We start from the raw sequence: 19,625 nt of genomic DNA, 5'->3' as shown, positions 1-19,625 counted from the left end.
AAATCTTACATTCAAAATCACATTTTAGTAGGAATTTTCATTGCGAATCCATTGATACAGGTTTGGAAGTGGTCTGGCTTATAGTTTAGACGTCAGACGCCTCAGTTTGGCACAAAGTCCATGCCCAGAGATTGCCTCCCCATTAGTTTACATTGTAAGGTGGAATGTGGCACTCCAACTTTCGGGGCTTACAAAAGCTAAACCATTTAAGTTATTACAAAGTTTTTAATAACTTTTGCTCAACACAGTGTGATAAGTCATGTATTAAAGTTTGAAGCCGATACCATTAACACCCTAGGAGGTGATAGCGTTTCTTGGGGGTCCAAAATTGTCGCAGAGTCTTACTTTGATGGGCATATTGCAGACTTCCTGTTGGATTTAGCGCAGTGGTGTCAGTGTATGATTTGTAGGTCTTGACCAGACAAATAATTGAGATTTGGTTCAATCTCTCTACGACATTCCTACGGGCTGTGGCGGCCATTTTAGATACATAGGTGGCGCTATGAAGCACATTTTGGCACTTTGGGGGATAATTTTTACATTTTATCAAATTTCTTACCAGACCTGATGTGCATGCCAAATTTGGTGAGTTCTTGAGCATGTTTAGGATGTCAAAGTGGTGAGATAATAAAGAAAGAAAGAAAGAAAGAAACACACAAAATACAATAGAGTCTTCGCCCCTTTGGGGCTTAGGCCCTAAAAAGTCAAATTGGACACATTGTCAGTTGTTGTTGATTTAGTAATGTGATGTTTTCCTAACAGACAAATTAAGTTTTACAGTCATCAATCATACTGCTGTTAGTTTTAACAGATAAAATTAAAACATGTATTCTGAAAAACAGATTTTTTTGCAACTTAATACTGACAAAGACATAGAAGAATAGCAGCAGTTAAGAAACTTCTAATATGGATTCACTGTGTGATAGATGCATCATGGTTGTGACAATTCTTTATTTATTTCACAGGGCATCTTGAATGGAGGAAAAAGGGTAAGAACAACTTCTTTTTTCCTGAACCGTTATAACTGCAGTAAACTAGAAGTTTCACTGTCTGACAGATGTATTGTGGTTGTGACAATTCTTTTATCATTTAATACTGATCTCAACAATTTCTGAGGTCCATAAAACATCCACCCAGGACCTGAAAACTCTTAATCTATTTAATGGAAATATGACAATAATTAGTTTATTTTTTAGTGTCAAATCAGGAAGACGATTACAGAAAGAGAAAATAATAACAACATACATTATATTAAACATACATGATACTATTCAGTTATAGGAGTGGCAAAAATTGGATTTAAGAGGTGAAACGTCAACCGTTATTGATTGTTGTTCTCCATCTCTCTCTAAATGTAAATGAAATTACAGGACTTCTTTATCTCTTCTGCTTAGTGGCAACATCAGAAGACAACCTCCTAATCAGAGCTGAAAATGTAAAGTAGAGGTTCATTGATAAACACACTGAAAGGCACCAGAGACAGACTGCCTTTCTGTATCTGTATGTCTGAAGTCTTTGAAGCCATAAAAAAGTCTTGAAGGTTTGATATTTAAAAGGTCAAGACCAGGCGAGTCTTCAGCTGTACTGCAGAGACTGTGTGTTGTCACTAAACTAAAACGTATGACTCATTACATTTTCTTTGGCTGATTCTTCCTCACCTCTGAGAACATTGTCAGAGTATTAGGAAAACCCATCTTTCATGACTCTACACATATTGTCCACTCTGTTAATACTATTAATATTGTTATATTTGTTAATGAGAACCTGTGTTTGTAAAGGCCACCCTCAACATCTGTAATTAATTCATGTATTTAATCTCTACAACTTTCTCAACTAAACAAAACCACCAGATAAAAGAGCAGTTATGAATGTTACAAATGTATTATTAATACCCATGTTGCACAAGTTTGATATTCACAAAAGAAAAACTTATAAAACCTAATTATGAAACAAAACATGATTAATGAAGAATTCCAGTGAGTTAACACACACTTATTCATCTTCAATACAGGAGAAGCTGCTGAAACGAGATGGCAAAGTAAGATAGAACATTTTCACATTGGTCACCTATTTGTCTTTAATCATTTTAGAGTATTTAACATGACAATGTTTTAAATTCATAAATTAAAAATTAATAAACTTTTACAAGCAAAAACCAGTGTTTCAAATGCATTCAATGTACTTTTTTTTTTTAATCGCTGAATTTTAAGTCAATTAAATAAAAAAGTCTCAAATTGAACACATTGTTAGTTGTTGTTGATTTAGTAATGTGATGTTTTCCTAACAAACAAATGAAGTTTTACAGTCATCAATCATACTGCTGTTAGTTTTAACAGATAAAATTAAAACATGTATTCTGACAAATAGATTTATTTGCAACTAAATACTGACAAAGACATATCTGACCAACATTTTTTGAATAGCAGCAGTTAAAAAACTTCTAATATGGATTCACTGTGTGATAGATGCATCATGGTTGTGACAATTCTTTGTTCATTTCACAGAGTTCCAAGAAAGGAGGGATAAGGGTAAGAACAACTATTTTTTTTCTTGAACCGTTATAACTGCAGTAAACTAGACGTTTCACTGTCTGACAGATGTATTGTGGTTGTGACAATTCTTTTATCATTTAATACTGATCTCAACAATTTCTGAGGTCCATAAAACATCCACCCAGGACCTGGAAACTCTCAATCTATTTAATGGAAATATGACACTAATTAGTTTAATTTCTAGTGCTACATCACAAAAAAAGAAAGAAGACGATTCCAGAAAGAGAAAATAATAACAACATACATTATATTAAACATACATGATACTATTCAGTTATAGGAGTGGCAAAACTTGGATTTAAGAGGTGAAGCGTCGACCATGAACCACAACGTCCCTGGTTCATGTTTGATTAGGGACCTTTATTGATTGTTGTTCTCCATCTCTCTCTAAATGTAAATTAAATTACAGGACTTCTTTATCTCTTCTGCTTATTGGCAGCATCAGAAGACAACTTCCTTATCATAGCTCAAAATGTAAAGTAGAGGTTCATTGATAAACACACTAAAAGGCACCAGAGACAGTCTGCCTTTCTGTATCTGTATGTCTGAAGTCTTTGAACCACAGCGTCCCTGGTTCATGCTCAATCAGGGACATTTATTGACTGTTGTTCTCCATCTCTTTCTCCCCCCATCCCTCATTTTCTGTCATCTCTTCACTGATACTAATCAATAATCAATAAAAGCATAGAATGCCCAATAAGTTATTTCTTAAAATTTGAATGGTGTAATCTTTGGAATAATGAGATAACCTGCATCCTGTGATGTGAGTGTACGTGGGGGAATGTGAGGTCTGAGAAGTTTTGACAGGTCAGGAGGTAATAGGTAGCAGTTTGTAGTCTGACTTGAATGAAACCATAAACCAGTGAATCAGAAGAATTGTAGCAGCTGCATTTTGGACTTGTTGGATCTTTTTAATAGTACAGAATACAAGACCTGAATGACCATGAATGAGAATTTCTGCATCTGACTGTGTTAGAAATGGGTGAACTTGGACGATGTGTCAGAGGTGGAAGAAATCTACTTTAGTGATGTTGCTGATGTGTCCCTCGAATCTAAGATAAATGAAATTACAGGACTTCTTTATCTCTTCTGTTTAGTGTCTGTCACATCCTGAATGGACTTTCTGTTTTTGGACTCATTGTGTTTTGTTCTCTTGAGTTTTCTGTGTTGCATTTATGTTTCCTGGATTTGGTTCCCTTGTGTGTTCCCTGACTCCTCCTGTGTTCATGTGCACCTCCTCTCACCTGCCTTGCATCACTGTTGTTAGCCCAACCCTACTCCTAGTATATTCCCCAGTTTATCAGCCCCCAGTCTGCCAGTGTGTTGTGTCACCTGTTGTCCGATTACTTAAGTTCCTGTTTTATTTTGAAATGTTTTCTTCTTGTGTCTTGTCACCTTTACTTCCTGTGTTTTCTGGCCTTTGTTGATTGCCTCATGTTTCACCTGTGTTTTGTTTTACTCACCTGTGTTCAGTTTTCAATCACGCCCTGTGTATTTATAGTCCAGTTTTCAGTTCAGTCTCTGTCGAGTTGTCTGCGTTTGTTCTGTGGTCATGGTCATGGTCAGTGTTCCTGGTTCCTGGTTCCTGGTTCCTGTGTCTCAGTGTCTCCTGTGTTTCTGGTCGATGTTCCTCTGACTCAGTGTCTCCAGTGACTTTTTGCATTTTTTCATTTAATATACCGCATTGTATCCTGCCTGCCGTCTCTTGCGTTTGGGTCCACCTGCTCCACACCTACTTGACAGTGGCAACATCAGATGACAACTTCCTAATCAGAGCTCAAAATTTAAAGTAGAGGTTCATTGATAAACACACTGAAAGGCACCAGAGACAGTCTGCCTTTCTGTATCTGTATGTCTGAAGTCTTTGAAGCCATAAAAAAGCCTTGAAGGTTCGATATTTAAAAGGTCAAGACCAGGCGAGTCTTCATCTGTACTGCAGAGACTGTGTGTTGTCACTAAACTAAAACGTATGACTCATTACATTTTCTTTGGCTGATTCTTCCTCACCTCTGAGAACATTGTCAGAGTATTAGGAAAACCCATCTTTCATGACTCTACACATATTGTCCACTCTGTTAATACTATTAATATTGTTATATTTGTTAATGAGAACCTGTGTTTGTAAAGGCCACCTTCAACATCTGTAATTAATTCAGGTATTTAATCTCTACAACTTTCTCAACTAAACAAAACCACCAGATAAAACAGCAGTTATGAATGTTACAAATGTATTATTAATACCCATGTTGCACAAGTTTGACATTCACAAAAGAAAATGTAACTTAAAACCTAATTATGAAACAAAACATGATTAATAAAGAATTCCAGTGAGTTAACACACACTTATTCATCTTCAATACAGGAGAAGCTCCTGAAAGGAACTGGCAAGGTAAGATAGAACATTTTCAGATTGGTCACCTATTTGTTTTTGATAATTTTAGAGTATTTAACATGACAATATTTTAAATAATATTCTGTTTTCATGCATCCAACACTTAAAAGTAATTAATACCTAAACTTTTACAAGCAAAAACCAGTGTTTTTAATGCATTAAATATTTTTTTTTAATTGCTGAATTTTAAAAATCACTTGAAAAAAAGTCTCAAATTGGACACATTGTTAGTTGTTGTTGATTTAGTAATGTGATGTTTTCCTAACAAACAAACGAAGTTTTACAGTCATCAATCATACTGCTGTTAGTTTTAACAGATAAAGTTAAAACATGTATTCTAACAAATAGATTTATTTGCAACTAAATACTGACAAAGACATATCTGACCAACATTTGTTTGAATAGCAGCAGTTAAAAAACTTCTAATATGGATTCACTGTGTGATAGATGCATCATGGTTGTGACAATTCTTTATTTATTTCACAGAGCATCTTCAATGGAGGAGAAAGGGTAAGAACAACTAATTTTTTTTCTTGAACCGTTATAACTGCAGTAAAGTAGAAGTTTCACTGTCTGACAGATGTATTGTGGTTGTGACAATTCTTTTATCATTTAATACTGATCTCAACAATTTCTGAGGTCCATAAAACATCAACCCAGGACCTGGAAACTCTCAATCTATTTAATGGAAATATGACAATAATTAGTTTATTTTTTAGTGTCAAATCACAAAAAAAGAAAGACGACTATTACAGAAAGAGAAAATAATAACAACATACATTATATTAAACATACATGATACTATTCAGTTATAGGTGTGGCAAAAATTGGATTTAAGAGGTGAAATGTCGACCATTAACCACAACGTCCCTGGTTCACGTTCGATTAGGGACCTTTATTGATTGTTGTTCTCCATCTCTCTCTTAATGTAAATGAAATTACAGGACTTCTTTATCTCTTCTGCTTAGTGGCAACATCAGATGACAACTTCCTAATCAGAGCTGAAAATGTAAAGTAGAGGCATCTCTACAACTTTCTCAACTAAACAAAACCACCAGATAAAAGAGCAGTTATGAATGTTACAAATGTATTATTAATACCCATGTTACACAAGTTTGACATTCACAAAAGAAAATGTAACTTACGATGAAACTTATGAAACAAAACATGATAAATGAATGTAATTAATCCAGGTATTTAATCTCTACAACTTTCTCAACTAAACAACACCACCAGATAAAAGAGCAGCGTTGGGATGGGCAGGAGTGTGTTTGGTTATTAGCAATAATTAATAATTATCATAGATAATTATAAATTATGAAATCAAAATATTAATATTAATCAAAAATTCGGGCACCAACTGTTGGATCTGTGTGGAGCGCAGTTGATTATTTGCAATAATAATCAATTATTAAAGATAATTAACTAATTATAACTACAACTATTTATTAAACTTAGCAAGATTAACAAAGTTAGCAAATGCTCTGATCAATAAATCACTGTTCTAAAATTTAATCTACCAAAGCAAAACAAACAGCTATATACAGGATTGAGCACATGCAGGGGAATGCATGCATGTGTGTGTGTGATTGGTGTGTGTGTGAGTACTGGATACAGGAAGAGCGCAGGGCTTTGAAGCAAATTTGACATAGTGGCCAAACCGTGTAATTACAACGTCACGTGATGCACACTGGCCCAAAAAGACTTTTTCCCATTGACTTACGTTGTGAAAGAGATGTCTGTAAATCAGTGGATAAATTTTTCTGAGCGTCACAACCCCCGCGAAATGACTTGTTTCACTATCAGAATTAAATCCGTTTGGTCCGATCACATTTCAAAAGCCTAGAAGAGCCGCATGATTGAATTGTTTTATCCCCATTCAAGTTAGCCAGAGAGCTAAACTGGAAGTAGCCGACTTGGCCAGCTAAAGCCACTAGTGCGCATGCTCTATGGGCCACACAATGCGGAAGATCCGGGTACTTTCATACCGGGAAGTTGATAATTTTTTTTTTTTTTTTTCTTTTTTGCTTCATGCACCACTGAGCAACTTTCATAGGAATGAACGGGGCCCTGCCTCTGACGCTGTATCCAGTTCTCTTTATACATCCATGGTGTGTGTGTGTGTCATGGATGTATTATAAGAGCTGGAGACCGGACTAAAAATGGCGCCCATTCAGTCCTATGGGAATTGCTCGCCTGGCGCATACGCCAAAAAAAGTTTCTAGCTTCCAGGTTTGCTTCCGTGTTGTGCAGCCCACTGAATATGCGCAGTAGTGTTTCCCCTGCTTGCCCCGCCCACGAGCTCTCACTTGGTCCAAAGACTTTACATTGTGATGACATCACAGATTTTAAAATCGCTCTTCTCGGCTTGAGGAAAGTTTTACAAACATAAACCTCCATGGATCAAAAGTTCATAATAGAAAGAGTCATAACTGAAGTTGTTTACAGTTCGAGGGCTCCTGTCAACAGTTTTGCAGGTGTCTCTTTTACAGTGGTGGTCTATGGGGAAAATCCTTTTTGGGCCGCAGGGGGATTTTTCGCTGCAATACCGCGAGTGACCACTGGGAAAAATTGGCTGCAAGGCTGAGCGGCGGCGCCCTATCCAGCTCTTATTATACATCCATGGTGTGTGAGACAAGATGGTGACGGGGCCTAACGTGATCACGTCGTCGGTCTGCGACGCGGACGTGACTATGGGAGGAAGTCACATCACGCGAGAACCGAATGGTGGAAGTGCAGTGGTGTCTTGGTTAGACAATAGCAAGATGGCGCTGCCCGGTGGTTGGCATCTTGCACTCACCAAAGTCCATGAAAAGCACACGTGTCTGATGACAGATAAGGGAAGACGAAGCAAAGCTTTGTCCGACGTTATCTGACCATCAGATGCAGATGTGCAAAAAGATGTCGGTGCGTGTGTGTTAGTCAAAAGAGAGGGAAGGAGGAGAGAAAGCGATCGTGAGAGGGAGAAAGCAGTTCCTTTGTCCACAGAGAGCGCACATATGGACGGCACTCTGTAACGCACGTTGTCTGCTTTCTGATCGACAAAGCAACTTACTTTCTCACTCACGATGGCACAAACACAGCAGTAGTCCCGAACGGCACAAACACAAAACAGTCTAGCGTGGTGAACACTACTAAACAGGCAGCAAACTTAAAATACTCCACAGAGTAAAGCAGGAAAAATGGACTCGGCGGTCCGTCAACTCACACAACAAGAACAATAGCAATGAAGCTAAAAAGCTAAATGCTAAACAACAGCACTGATGCTGAAAAGAACACACAACTAACACTGCCTCTGCCCAGACTTATGCCTCTTACTTGGTCGCTTCAGAAAGCGAGCAGGGTGTGTGTGAAGTCCATCTTTCTGTCCGGTTCTGTCCCGCTCTGTCCTCGGCTAGGATGCAGACGGTGGCTGTTCTCGCACGGTCGGTGAAAATCACGGCGAGCTGGCTCTGAGCAGCGTGGCGGAGAAAACAGCAGAGTCGACTCGGTGAAGAAGAGCAGGGCAGAGAAGTTCCACATCTTCCTGAAGAAACTCCGTTTCTCACTCCTGCAGGGGAATTTGAGGGTGCTGGTTGCAGCAGCGGTCTCTCTCGGATCCAGGAATGTGTTCGAGTGAACACGGGCGGCAAGGGCAGTCTTCGGTGAGGGGAAAAACACATGCGTGGGGTACCCACGTTAGTCAAGCTGACTCACAGAGGGACAGAAGTTGCCCCTAGCTCAGCGACATGGGAAAGGCGTGTTCTTCAGGGCGTGCTCTGATTTAAAAGTGGCAGTGATGTCATGGCTGTGTCATCAGGACGCTCCGCTGTGCAGGATCATCTCCACCAATGAGAGACTGTGGGTACATCTCAAGTCTCTTAATTTATGTCTCCTCGCCTGAACCGGAAGTTGTTCCTGATGCGCCATTTTGATAAGGATAAGTCTGTTATTCTGCTCCGAGGAGCGAGGAGGGATCTCTGAGGAGCGAGGAGCGAGGAAACACGAGAGCAGCCATCATGGAAGTCTTTTACCGGCCGACACGCCCCCTTTTGGATATCAGTTATTGATTGGACGCTGCAGCTGATCTGACTGATCTGATACATCACTGCAGTTTCATACTGAAGTGAAGACAGATTACAGATTAAATTTAAATGTATCATTCCCAAGTTTTATGTTTTATTTGTTTTCTGATTCATCATATAGTTAAAAATCTGTTAATTGTCGGTCTGATCAACAAAAGAACCATTAACAACTTTCTTCATTTATGAGAGATTTTTTTTTCATGATGTTATTTCCTCCATTAAACTGTTTCTTGCTGACAGACAGACTCTTCCTGACTTTAATTTTATCCATAATAACAGTTAAACACATTTGTATTTTACATCATTTATCGTCATTTCCATTTAGTCACATGTGAGGCTGAAAATTCCTGAGCGTCGGGTTTGATATGAGTTTCGTAATTTACATTTTCCCTGAAACATTTTGCCAAATACATATTTTCCAGTGTTCAGAAGACACCGTGACTATATTCCAGGTAATTGAATAATGAATTCACTATCAGGATTATCAAAAAATACAGATGCAAATAATCAATAAATAGTATAAACGCATTCTGCAAGTAGAAATGGTTCCTGTGCCTCTGAGCAGGACACAGTATAAATGCAGAATTTTATTTGCATTTATACTTATTTAGGTGTTTGTTAAACAGGTAACAGGCTGCAGAGAGAAAACGGCTGCTCTAGCGGTGATAACTGTGAACCTTTATTAGTGTCAGCACAGCGCACATGTGTGCAGACACAAACTCCATCAGGAGTCTCTACAGCTCTTAAAGCCGACTGACAGCTGATCCAGCTGTGATCAGATGTTGCTGTCATCAGAAACGGATGTCGCTTCACATGACACTTCAGAGGAGAAGACGTCTCATGTCTCTTAAAACAAATTTTTTTCGTTTCCTCTCTCCTCGCTTGGTTTCCTTGCGTCTCTCCTTGCATCCACGGTGGGAGGGACTAAGACGCAAGGAAAAGACGCAAGTGAGGGATGCAATTTAAGAGACTTGGGATGCACCCTGTATGTTGACTGTTCCATGCTGAGGTGTGAAAATTGCAAAGCATCACTGGAAATGGAGTTTGCAATGGACTCCCATTGTCTGTAAGCAGCATTTTGGCGCTATTCCTTTGTCTCTGGGGAAACAAAGGAAAAAGCACCTCGTGGTCAAGCCTCAGCGGGTGCATGTAGGCCTTCTCTGTGTGACCTTGTGGTTTGAGGCCCAACAGCAGTTATGAATGTTACAAATTTATTATTAATACCCATGTTGCACAAGTTTGACATTCACAAAAGAAAATGTAACTTATAAAACCTAATTATGAAACAAAACATGATTAATGAAGAATTCCAGTGAGTTAACACACACTTATTCATCTTCAATACAGGAGAAGTTGCTGAAAGGGACTGGCAAGGTAAGATAGAACATTTTCACATTGGTCACCTATTTGTCTTTAATAATTTTAGAGTATTTAACATGACAATATTTTAAATAATGTTCAGTTTTCCTGCATCCAGCCCTTAAAAGTAATTAATACCTAAACTTTTGCAAGCAAAAACCAGTGTTTCAAATGCATTCAATCTACCTTTTTAAATAAAAAAATTGCTGAATTTTAAAAATCAATTGAAAAAAAGTCAAATTGGACACATTGTTAGTTGTTGTTAATTTAGTAATGTGATGTTTTTATAGCAAACAAATTAAGTTTTACAGTCATCAATCATACTGCTGTTAGTTTTAACAGATAAAATTAATACATGTATTCTGACAAATAGATTTATTTGCAACTAAATACTGACAAAGACATATTTGACCAACATTTTTTGAATAGCAGCAGTTAAAGAACTTCTAATATGGATTCACTGTGTGATAGATGCATCATGGTTTTGACAATTTTTTATTGATTTCACAGAGCGCCTAGAAAGGTTGGATACGGGTGAGAACAACTATTTTTTTTTCTTGAACCGTTATAACTGCAGTAAACTAGAAGTTTGACTGTCTGACAGATGTATTGTGGTTGTGACAATTCTTTTATCATTTAATACTGATCTCAACAATTTCTGAGGTCCATAAAACATCCACCCAGGACCTGGAAACTCTCAATCTATTTAATGGAAATATGACAATAATTAGTTTACCTTTTAGTGTCAAATCACAAAAAAAGAAAGAAGACAATTACAGAAAGAGAAAATAACAACAACATACATTATATTAAGCATACATTATACTATTCAGTTATAGGAGTGGCAAAAATTGGATTTAAGAGGTGAAGCGTCGACCATGAACCACAACGTCCCTGATTCATGTTTGATTAGGGACCTTTATTGATTGTTGTTCTCCATCTCTCTCTCCCCTCGTCCCTCATTTTCTGTCATCTCTTCACTGATACTAATCAATAATCAATAAAAGCATAGAACGACCAAAAAATTATTACTTAAATAAAATGTGAATGGTGTAATCTTTGGAATAATGAGATAACCTGCATCCTGTGATGTGAGTGTACGTGGGGGAATGTGAGGTCTGAGAAGTTTTGACAGGTCAGGAGGTAATAGGTAGCAGTTTGTAGTTTGACTTGAATGAAACCGTAAACCAGTGAATCAGAAGAATTGTAGCAGCTGCATTTTGGACTTGTTGGATCTTTTTAATAGTACAGAATACAAGACCTGAATGACCATGAATGAGAATTTCTGCATCTGACTGTGTTAGAAATGGATGAACTTGGACGATGTGTCAGAGGTGGAAGAAAACTACTTTAGTGATGTTGCTGATGTGTCCCTCGAATCTAAGATAAATGAAATTACAGGACTTCTTTATCTCTTCTTGCACTGTGACAGATTATTCTTTTCTATTTATAAACCAGAGCAGGGGAATGACAGACACATTTTTACACATATGTTACGATCCAGCTCACTAGGGGAAAGAGAAGCAACATAAAACCAGATGTTTTTGGTTAAACAGTTATTTATTGCTGGGAAGGCAGGTGGTTTACAGAAAATATATACACAAAAGGAAAGCTACTAACTGACGAAGAGGGGCCTGCGGGTGCTGTTCAAATAAAAAAAAAAAACAATATAACCAAAAGAGAACTCCTAAATCAGAGCTAAACTAACCAACACAAAGAAAACAACAGAAATAATACCTCACTCTCTAGACCTAGTCTTCAGTGGTTTAGAAAACAAGCACAATAAGAACAGAACCCCTGCTCTTGATGAGGCAAACAAAGAATCAACTAATGTGTGTGTGTGAGCAATCAGTGGTACATATAACTACACCTGGTCCAGTCCCCAAGCAACAGGCGAGTGTGTCATACTAGCTTCACTAAAACTGAAGTCTATATCCACGAGAGGCACAGCTAAACAGCGGGTGCTTCATACTAGTATCACAACAGATATCACACAACAACAAAACGGTAAAGTGGCGAGCTGTTCCCAGAGTCCCAGCCGCCCGACTGGCAGGCTGGCCAGAAATTTATCAGTTCACCCACGGATTGGGCTGGCTGGCTCGACCAGGGGCTGTTCCAATCAGGACCATCGGGGAGACCAACCAGGAAGTGGGAGGAGCCGTGGAGACTGGAGACTGCTTGTCATGAAGAAAAAGGCGCTAAAGAAAATGACTGCACACATACACACACAAGGCAGGGATTTGTGGCAGTTGTAACAGCATACATAGCAGTTTCACAGTCAAACTATAAGTCGGTAACAATATAGCAAGATAGATCATGTTGTTCATAATACCAATAAACAAATAAAATTTGACAAAACATAACATTTTTTTCCAGAAGAGTAAAAAAGAAAATTGATTGCACAAAATGAGTGATTAATACGAAGACACATGACACAGGACAAGACAAAAGGGACAAACAACAAAACAACAACAAAACTGGATTAAAACTTTTAGATTTTCTTATTGTAATACTCACGCATGTGTGTTTTTTGTGCCTTTTCAATTTTCCAGATCACTAAGGGATGCATAAAAGTTTTCCACATTAATTGAAAAAAAAGTCTCAAATTGGACACATTGTTAGTTGTTGTTGATTTAGTGATGTGATGTTTTCTGTGGCAATTCTTTATTTCACAGAGATGTCAGAAATGCTTCCACCTGTCCAAGAAACATCCACCCAGAACCAGGAAACTGCTGAGTCCCCAGATCCCAGTAATGAAACTGGTGAGAGAAATATTATTGTAACCAGTCAGAATGATGCCAAAAGTTACAGCAGCAACAGCAGTAAACTAAAACTCTGTGTGACCTGCATGTATTAGATGTATTGTAATTCTGATAGTTCTTTTATCATTTTACAGAGGAGTCACCAATGATTCCTGATAACGCTGAAACACGCTGTTGATGGATGAACAGACAGCAAATCCAGAAGATGAGGCCCAAAGCTGAAGTACTTTGGGTTTGTTTTTACTATAAAAAAAAAACCTGCAGGATTATACCAAACAACAGATTTGTTGTCTGTCAGGGTTTCATCACTGGATGTAACTGCTTTGGGCTGATCCTTCCCAACAGATGTGACTACAAACAGAGTTAAATGCTGACAGCTGTGAGCAGGACTGTGTGAAATACCTGCAGCCAGGTGGAGGTTTGTGGTTGTGTATCTCTAAATCAATCCATTAAGTTGGCAGTTATTGTTTTTGTTCACCCAAATGTCTTGATTTTACATTTTGCTCTGTTTCATTGTCTCTTTCATGAGCTGTAGTTTAGTTTTTAGTGACTCTAACTTAGATTTAAGTCTAAAAAAGAAAAGAAGAAATTTTAATTATTTTGTGATGCCTTTGAACTCATAATATTAATACCAACATGAGCATTTGGTGGCACAATATTAAGACTCAGTGTCACTGTAAAGATGTAATTTTTTATTGTAGAGAAATACACTCGACTATGCAGGATGTGTTAAAACAGCCCAGAAACTAAACAGTTTACAAATGGAAACTCATGTTGTTGTGTGTTGCAGCCTAAACATTTTATCAGATATAATTTATTCTTTGATCAATCCTCACTTGAAAAGGCTGATTTTTTTTTATACTTACTGTATTTTCATACTTCCAAGTGAACTTCTTAAGAAAGTTTAGAGTTATGAGAATCATCTAACCTTCACCAGAGCCAAATTAAATACAGTACATATCCAGCTCATGAGGGTCAGATGATTACTGGCTTCTACAGGAAGTTCTGAGGTCTGAGGAACATTTTTAAACTGCTAACATGCCAAAGAGAAGAAACAAGTTATTGATTGTGGAGGTAAAAACCTCGGCAGATGATCCAGAACGTGGTGGCACGTCTGGTTTTCAACCAGCCCAAAACAGCACACGTCATCCTGCTGTTCATGTCCCTCCACTGGCTCCCAGTTGCTGCCAGCGTCAAATTCAAAACCCTGACATCCGCTTACAAAACAGCAACTTAAACGGCTCCCACCTACCTGAACTCTCTCATTCAGGTCTACACTCCCTCCTGCTCACTACGCTCTGCCAATGAAAGGCGCCTGGTACCACAACAGGGCTCTAAGTCGCTACTAGACTCTTCTCTTCTGTAGTTCCTCGGTGGTGGAACGAGATACCAAACTCTGCAGAGTCCCTCTCAATCTTTAAGAAAAGACTGAAGACCCAGCTCTTTCACAAACACCTCTGCACTTGATGGACTGAAGGAAGAGAAAAAAACAAAATAATCAAACCAAAACAAATCTGCTTCTATGCACTCTATGTATTGCTTCTGTGCACTGCCTGTTGGCATCTACATCCTATTGGACTCAAACTTGGTTTCATGGCACTTAACTGGTGTTGTTCTCTCCTGACTAGATCCTTGTTTGTGTTGTATCAGCTCTCAGATGTTTGTCGCTTTGGATTAAAGCGTCTGCTAAATGAAATCGTAAATTGTAAAAAATGGACTCAGCAGGATGTGTTGAGTCCCTGGAAGAGAACAATTTTATTCCTATAATGTAAAATGTCTCAGGTTTTTAGATGTTGTTACAAGCTGCTGCTGCTGCTGCTGCTTCTGATGATGATGATGATGATGATGATGATGTCAGCACTTGTGTTTTGTTTCTCCTTATAAAGTGTCTGTCTTTGCTTTCTATGGGCCTTACTGTTCTTAATCTGCCCACCAGAGGTCCCCACACAGTCACACACTTTGTGGATCTTGGTGTATTGATTCTTTGAACTGCTGCACCTTTTCCTTTGAAATCTGCTTTATGTGCACTTTTTAGTTTTAATTGCTGGCACCTGATTCCACTTCCCTGTTTTAGACGTGACAATCACTGTGAATCATCATCATTATTATCTCCCTTATGTGGAGAGTTTAGTATGTGGATGGTTTTACAAAGCTAAATCCAAAACTACAAAGAATCCATAGTTACTATCATTTCAAATTTGGCTTCATGGCTAAAAAAGGCACATTTTCTACACGTTTCACTACATGTGTAAAGGTTGCTCTTCTCCCTTTTAACCAGGCTCTGGTTCCCAACATTAACAGTGTTGGAGGTTTTGTATGTTGATTTCAGTTAATCTGTCAGTTTACACAATTTCAGTTGAGTATTTTGTACTTCGCCACAATGTTATATCTTGCTGAAGGGCTTCAGTCCTGCTGTAATATTTGTGTTTTGTGTGTTTTGTGATGGTGGTCCAGTAAAACTTTTGGATTCACAAACAAAAGTTTTTGGAAAGAAGGACTACACTTTTAGCTCCTATACAGTCTTTTTATTTTAACCCTTCTAATGTTTTAGAAAGTTGCCAACACCTTTTGTGTTAGCAGGTCAAATTGGACCCATGATTTAACTCAGCCTGAAACACTCAAAAACAATGATTATCATCCAATATTGTTTTTCACCTCATGACTAACTTATTATGTATTCATATCCATGCAATCACGGTTTTAAATTTTGTTTTTATGTTCCCATGGACCATTTGTCTTACAATATACCACTTTTTAGATACCAATATTGCAAGAATTCTGTGTAATGTTGTTCATGCCACGCCCCCACAAGATGACAATGTGCTTGTCTGTGAGAAAAAAAAAGCTACCGTTTATGTAGATATGATATCATGTGTGTGGGAGATAGCAAGAGAGAGAGAGAAGGAGAGAAAGGGAGAGTGTGTGTGTGTGTGTGTGTGTGTGTGTGTGTGTGTGTGTTAACATTCAAGTTCATTTTTAATGTAAGTGTGTCCATATTCTGCGAGAAAAGTTGCATTCTCGTTGGGGGGAGAGCTGCCAGAGGGATTGGAAGTACAATTCCATACTGCGAGAAAATAATTATTCCCAGGGAGGGAGGGGAGGGGTCAGGTGTCTAGAGTCAAAGATGAATCTTGTTTGAGCCAAATTTGATCCACAGAATAACCCACAACTTTTAAATGATGCATGCAACAGCCAATAATTTCTCCTTGGTCATATTTGACCCATAACACAACAAATGTAACTTTTTTTTAGAGACCTTCAGAATTGACTAAAATGGTGACAATTTGATTTGTTGTGTTAATATAGCTGTTTTTGAGGATATCATGAAGCCTTGTTCCAGTAAAAAACTAGATCATATTTATTACATATCTTAACTTGAAAACGGGTCAATTTTGACCCTAACACAATAGAATGGTTAAATTCTATAGATCAGCATTTCAACACATCTTACTTTGTTCAGGAGGTTTGGGCTGTGAAAATAAATTAACTGAGACCAGCAAATGTCCATTGAATGTGTTTGTTTTTTAGCAGGAACATTGAAAATATAATTGATGGTATTACAGTTCATGCAAAAGATATCAAACCAATGAGAGAACATGGACGTCAGCCAGTAGAGTTCACTGTTAATCCAACATTCAGACCAACTCTACAACATGAATATAAAACATTAATGACAGAGTTTTAAAGTGAAATTGTGGTCAACATGGCTGATGTCAGATAAGCTATAATAATTTTAGCAGGATGGAAATATATTTGGCTGCTCACCCTGAAGACAAAACCTCTTCTTGAGATAGCAGCTATGTTTGATGATGAAAATAATGAAACACAGTGTTTGATACCTTATTGTTATGTGTTACCAAATCAGGTTTAGTGATCTTTCTAAGAGTAAGAGACATTATTTATGCCAGCCTGTTGACCAAAATACTTGATATCTGACAGTCAGTTGCTGTGACCTTGTTGGTTTTTCTGTCTTGTGGGACACTGCAGAGTTCAGAGTTGTGATTGGACACACAACCGTTGTTGTGGTGGAAAACAGAAGAAGTCACTTTCAATCTCATACACTGCAGTGCTTAGCAGAGCCCTGTCCACACAAGTTTAGTTCACCTCTGGGTCACAATATTCTGGTGATTATTTCAACTATTGTAGGAACTTAATTCTTTGTGGTTCAGAATTCACAGTCAAGTTTATTTATCAACATTATTTATAGATTTTATTCTACATTTTATTTGGAGTATTTGTGTGTTTGTATGTTTTTTTTTTTATTTCAACAAACAAAATTGTTTGCCCCTAGTGGGATTAATAAAGTTGATTGATTGATTGCTTTAATGTTGCTTCACAGTCTCCTCAGTGGTTCATGTATTGGACTCAGTGTGAGTAGTGACAGCACAATGAACACCAGAAACGGTTGAGCCAGTCTATGGGTTGATCATAAAAACGAAATCATTTGAAAAAATAAGTATCAATATAGCAGAAATAATGAGGTTAAACTATGAGTTGTGTTAGTTGAACTGCTAAAAATATATTTATACATAAATGTTGATATTTATGAACATCATGTAGTTTTAATACGTTTTATAATGTTAATAATTGAATAACTTTTGCACATCATGGGATCATTCAAGTTTCAAACACGTGCATTTACTATAACATGAAAACATTACTGAATCTCACATTAGCCTGTGTAGTTTGGTATGTTATTGATATGGGCTGAACACACCTCCACAATGATTATAATTAATAACTGTCTGTTTTTACACCACATTAGGGGCCCACTAATGCGCTATCATTCACATTTATTACTTTATGATATTTCTGATGAGTCAACAGCACTAAAGGTCCATTACAAACACTTTACTGGAATCTTCATGAGTATAAACTATAGGATGTTAATTAATTAAGCATATTTTATTGAAGTTTGGCATTCATCTTTTCTTTTACTGCGTCAACACTGGCTGAGTGGCCGAGATAAACGTTATCATGTTTTGGTCGTGGTGTCCTCTGTGACCCTACGAGCCCACAAACTCCCACAAACTTTCCTCAAGATCATGCTGCGGCTGCAGCTGGATATACTCTCAGCGGAAAGCTTCCCTACTTTCTAAATACATTTTTAATCTCTATATACTTTAAATATTTTAAAATATCAACAGAATCACCGTCAATTTACGTGTCTTACTTCTACTTGAGCCTAACTGATAAACTGGAAAATGTTCTCAGTTAGGTTTCACTTTCTGTTCTGGATCTTAGTGACAGCCAACGGTAAGTTTTGGATAATTAAACTATTATTGTTATAACATGTTGAGAAAGTTATAATATCATGGTATATTTCTGTGCATGTGTTATATTTTTCGGCTTCAATTTAAATTTTGTGACCACACCCTCACCACCAGGTTACACAGATAAGTGATTCTCAAAGTGTGGTCCGGGGATCCCCAACGGTCCTTGAGGGGGTTTCAGGGGGTTCACAGCAAAAAGTGCAATCATTTATTTTCACTATAAATACATCCATTAGGTGACAGTGACAGCATGTATGACTATTTTGGTAATGGGTTTCATACACTTTCTGTAATAAAAAATCTAAAAGCAAAAATCTTATCAAATGAGAGTTCGTGGTCTAATTTGTGTCAGTTTAGGGCTCCCTGATGTAAGAAAGTTTGAGAACCACTGACAGTCTAATTTCTGTTTACCAACACATGCCCACATCTACATTAACTGATAATAAATGTATATTTGTTGTTAAATTTGGTTTTTAACAGTTTTATAAATCTTTTTAATTTATACATATACAAACTAAGGAGTAGTGAAGTGATGAGGGGTCAAAAGGCATTTGTAAAGAGGTTTAAAAGAGATATTTGTCCCCTAAAATTGGAAGTGGACTAGAATCAGTGATAAAAAAAAAAAAAGATCTGAGGCGCTTGGGTAACACTGTAAGTCACCCTATTTAGCATTAATAAGATGTATATAAACATTTAATAAATGTTTATAACACACTATAATGTAGTTGTAAGTATATGTTAAAAGAACGGATTCACATTTCAAGTCTATCTTAAAACAACAGTCAGGAGCCCAAATGAACATGTAAACATGTTTTTCTTGCTGTAATCATTCCTCCTAACTTCCTATGACTAACTCAGACTGCTGAAGCCTCATATAAGCTTCACATCAACTTTTAAATGACTGTGTGGACACACTGTGGATTTTGGCCTCCATCACTTAAAATGAAAGCACATTTAAAGATCTTTTAATATCCAGTATGAACAGGAGGAATGATTACAGCGAGGAAAACCTCTTTCACTGTTCATATGGACACCTGACTGTTGTTTTAACACAGAGTTGAAAAACTGTTAACCTGTCCTTTAAGTGTTTATTAATGTACAATATTTGTCAGCAATTATAATTTCTCCTATGAAGACATATTTTATATTATTATAACTGTTTTATTAAATTGTCTTTATCTGATTACAGTTATGGATCCCACATGAGGAGTTACAATCATTGA

General features: G+C 37.4%; 2 protein-coding genes across 7 annotated transcripts in view; both read left to right on the top strand.

The window, feature by feature from the left end:
• The window catches only part of LOC121892295 (trichohyalin-like), a 60,065-nt gene extending 45,464 nt beyond the window's left edge, over positions 1-14,601 (top strand). For both annotated transcript variants that reach the window (XM_042405272.1, XM_042405273.1), the window contains 9 exons: positions 966-989; positions 2,012-2,038; positions 2,505-2,528; positions 4,915-4,941; positions 5,431-5,454; positions 10,356-10,382; positions 10,878-10,901; positions 13,043-13,129; positions 13,264-14,601. In XM_042405272.1, the coding sequence (XP_042261206.1) occupies positions 966-989; positions 2,012-2,038; positions 2,505-2,528; positions 4,915-4,941; positions 5,431-5,454; positions 10,356-10,382; positions 10,878-10,901; positions 13,043-13,129; positions 13,264-13,307 (308 nt within the window). In that variant the 3' untranslated portion in view covers positions 13,308-14,601. The remainder of the gene's footprint in view (positions 1-965; positions 990-2,011; positions 2,039-2,504; positions 2,529-4,914; positions 4,942-5,430; positions 5,455-10,355; positions 10,383-10,877; positions 10,902-13,042; positions 13,130-13,263) is intronic.
• Positions 1-19,625, top strand: part of LOC121892294 — a 343,857-nt gene that overhangs the window by 81,813 nt on the left and 242,419 nt on the right. The gene's annotated exons all lie outside the window — the stretch shown is intronic.

The sequence above is a fragment of the Thunnus maccoyii genome, chromosome 24 (genome assembly GCF_910596095.1).
Source record: "Thunnus maccoyii chromosome 24, fThuMac1.1, whole genome shotgun sequence".
In the NCBI taxonomy this organism is placed as follows: Eukaryota; Metazoa; Chordata; class Actinopteri; order Scombriformes; family Scombridae; genus Thunnus; species Thunnus maccoyii.
This window is presented reverse-complemented; position numbering and strand designations above follow the sequence as displayed.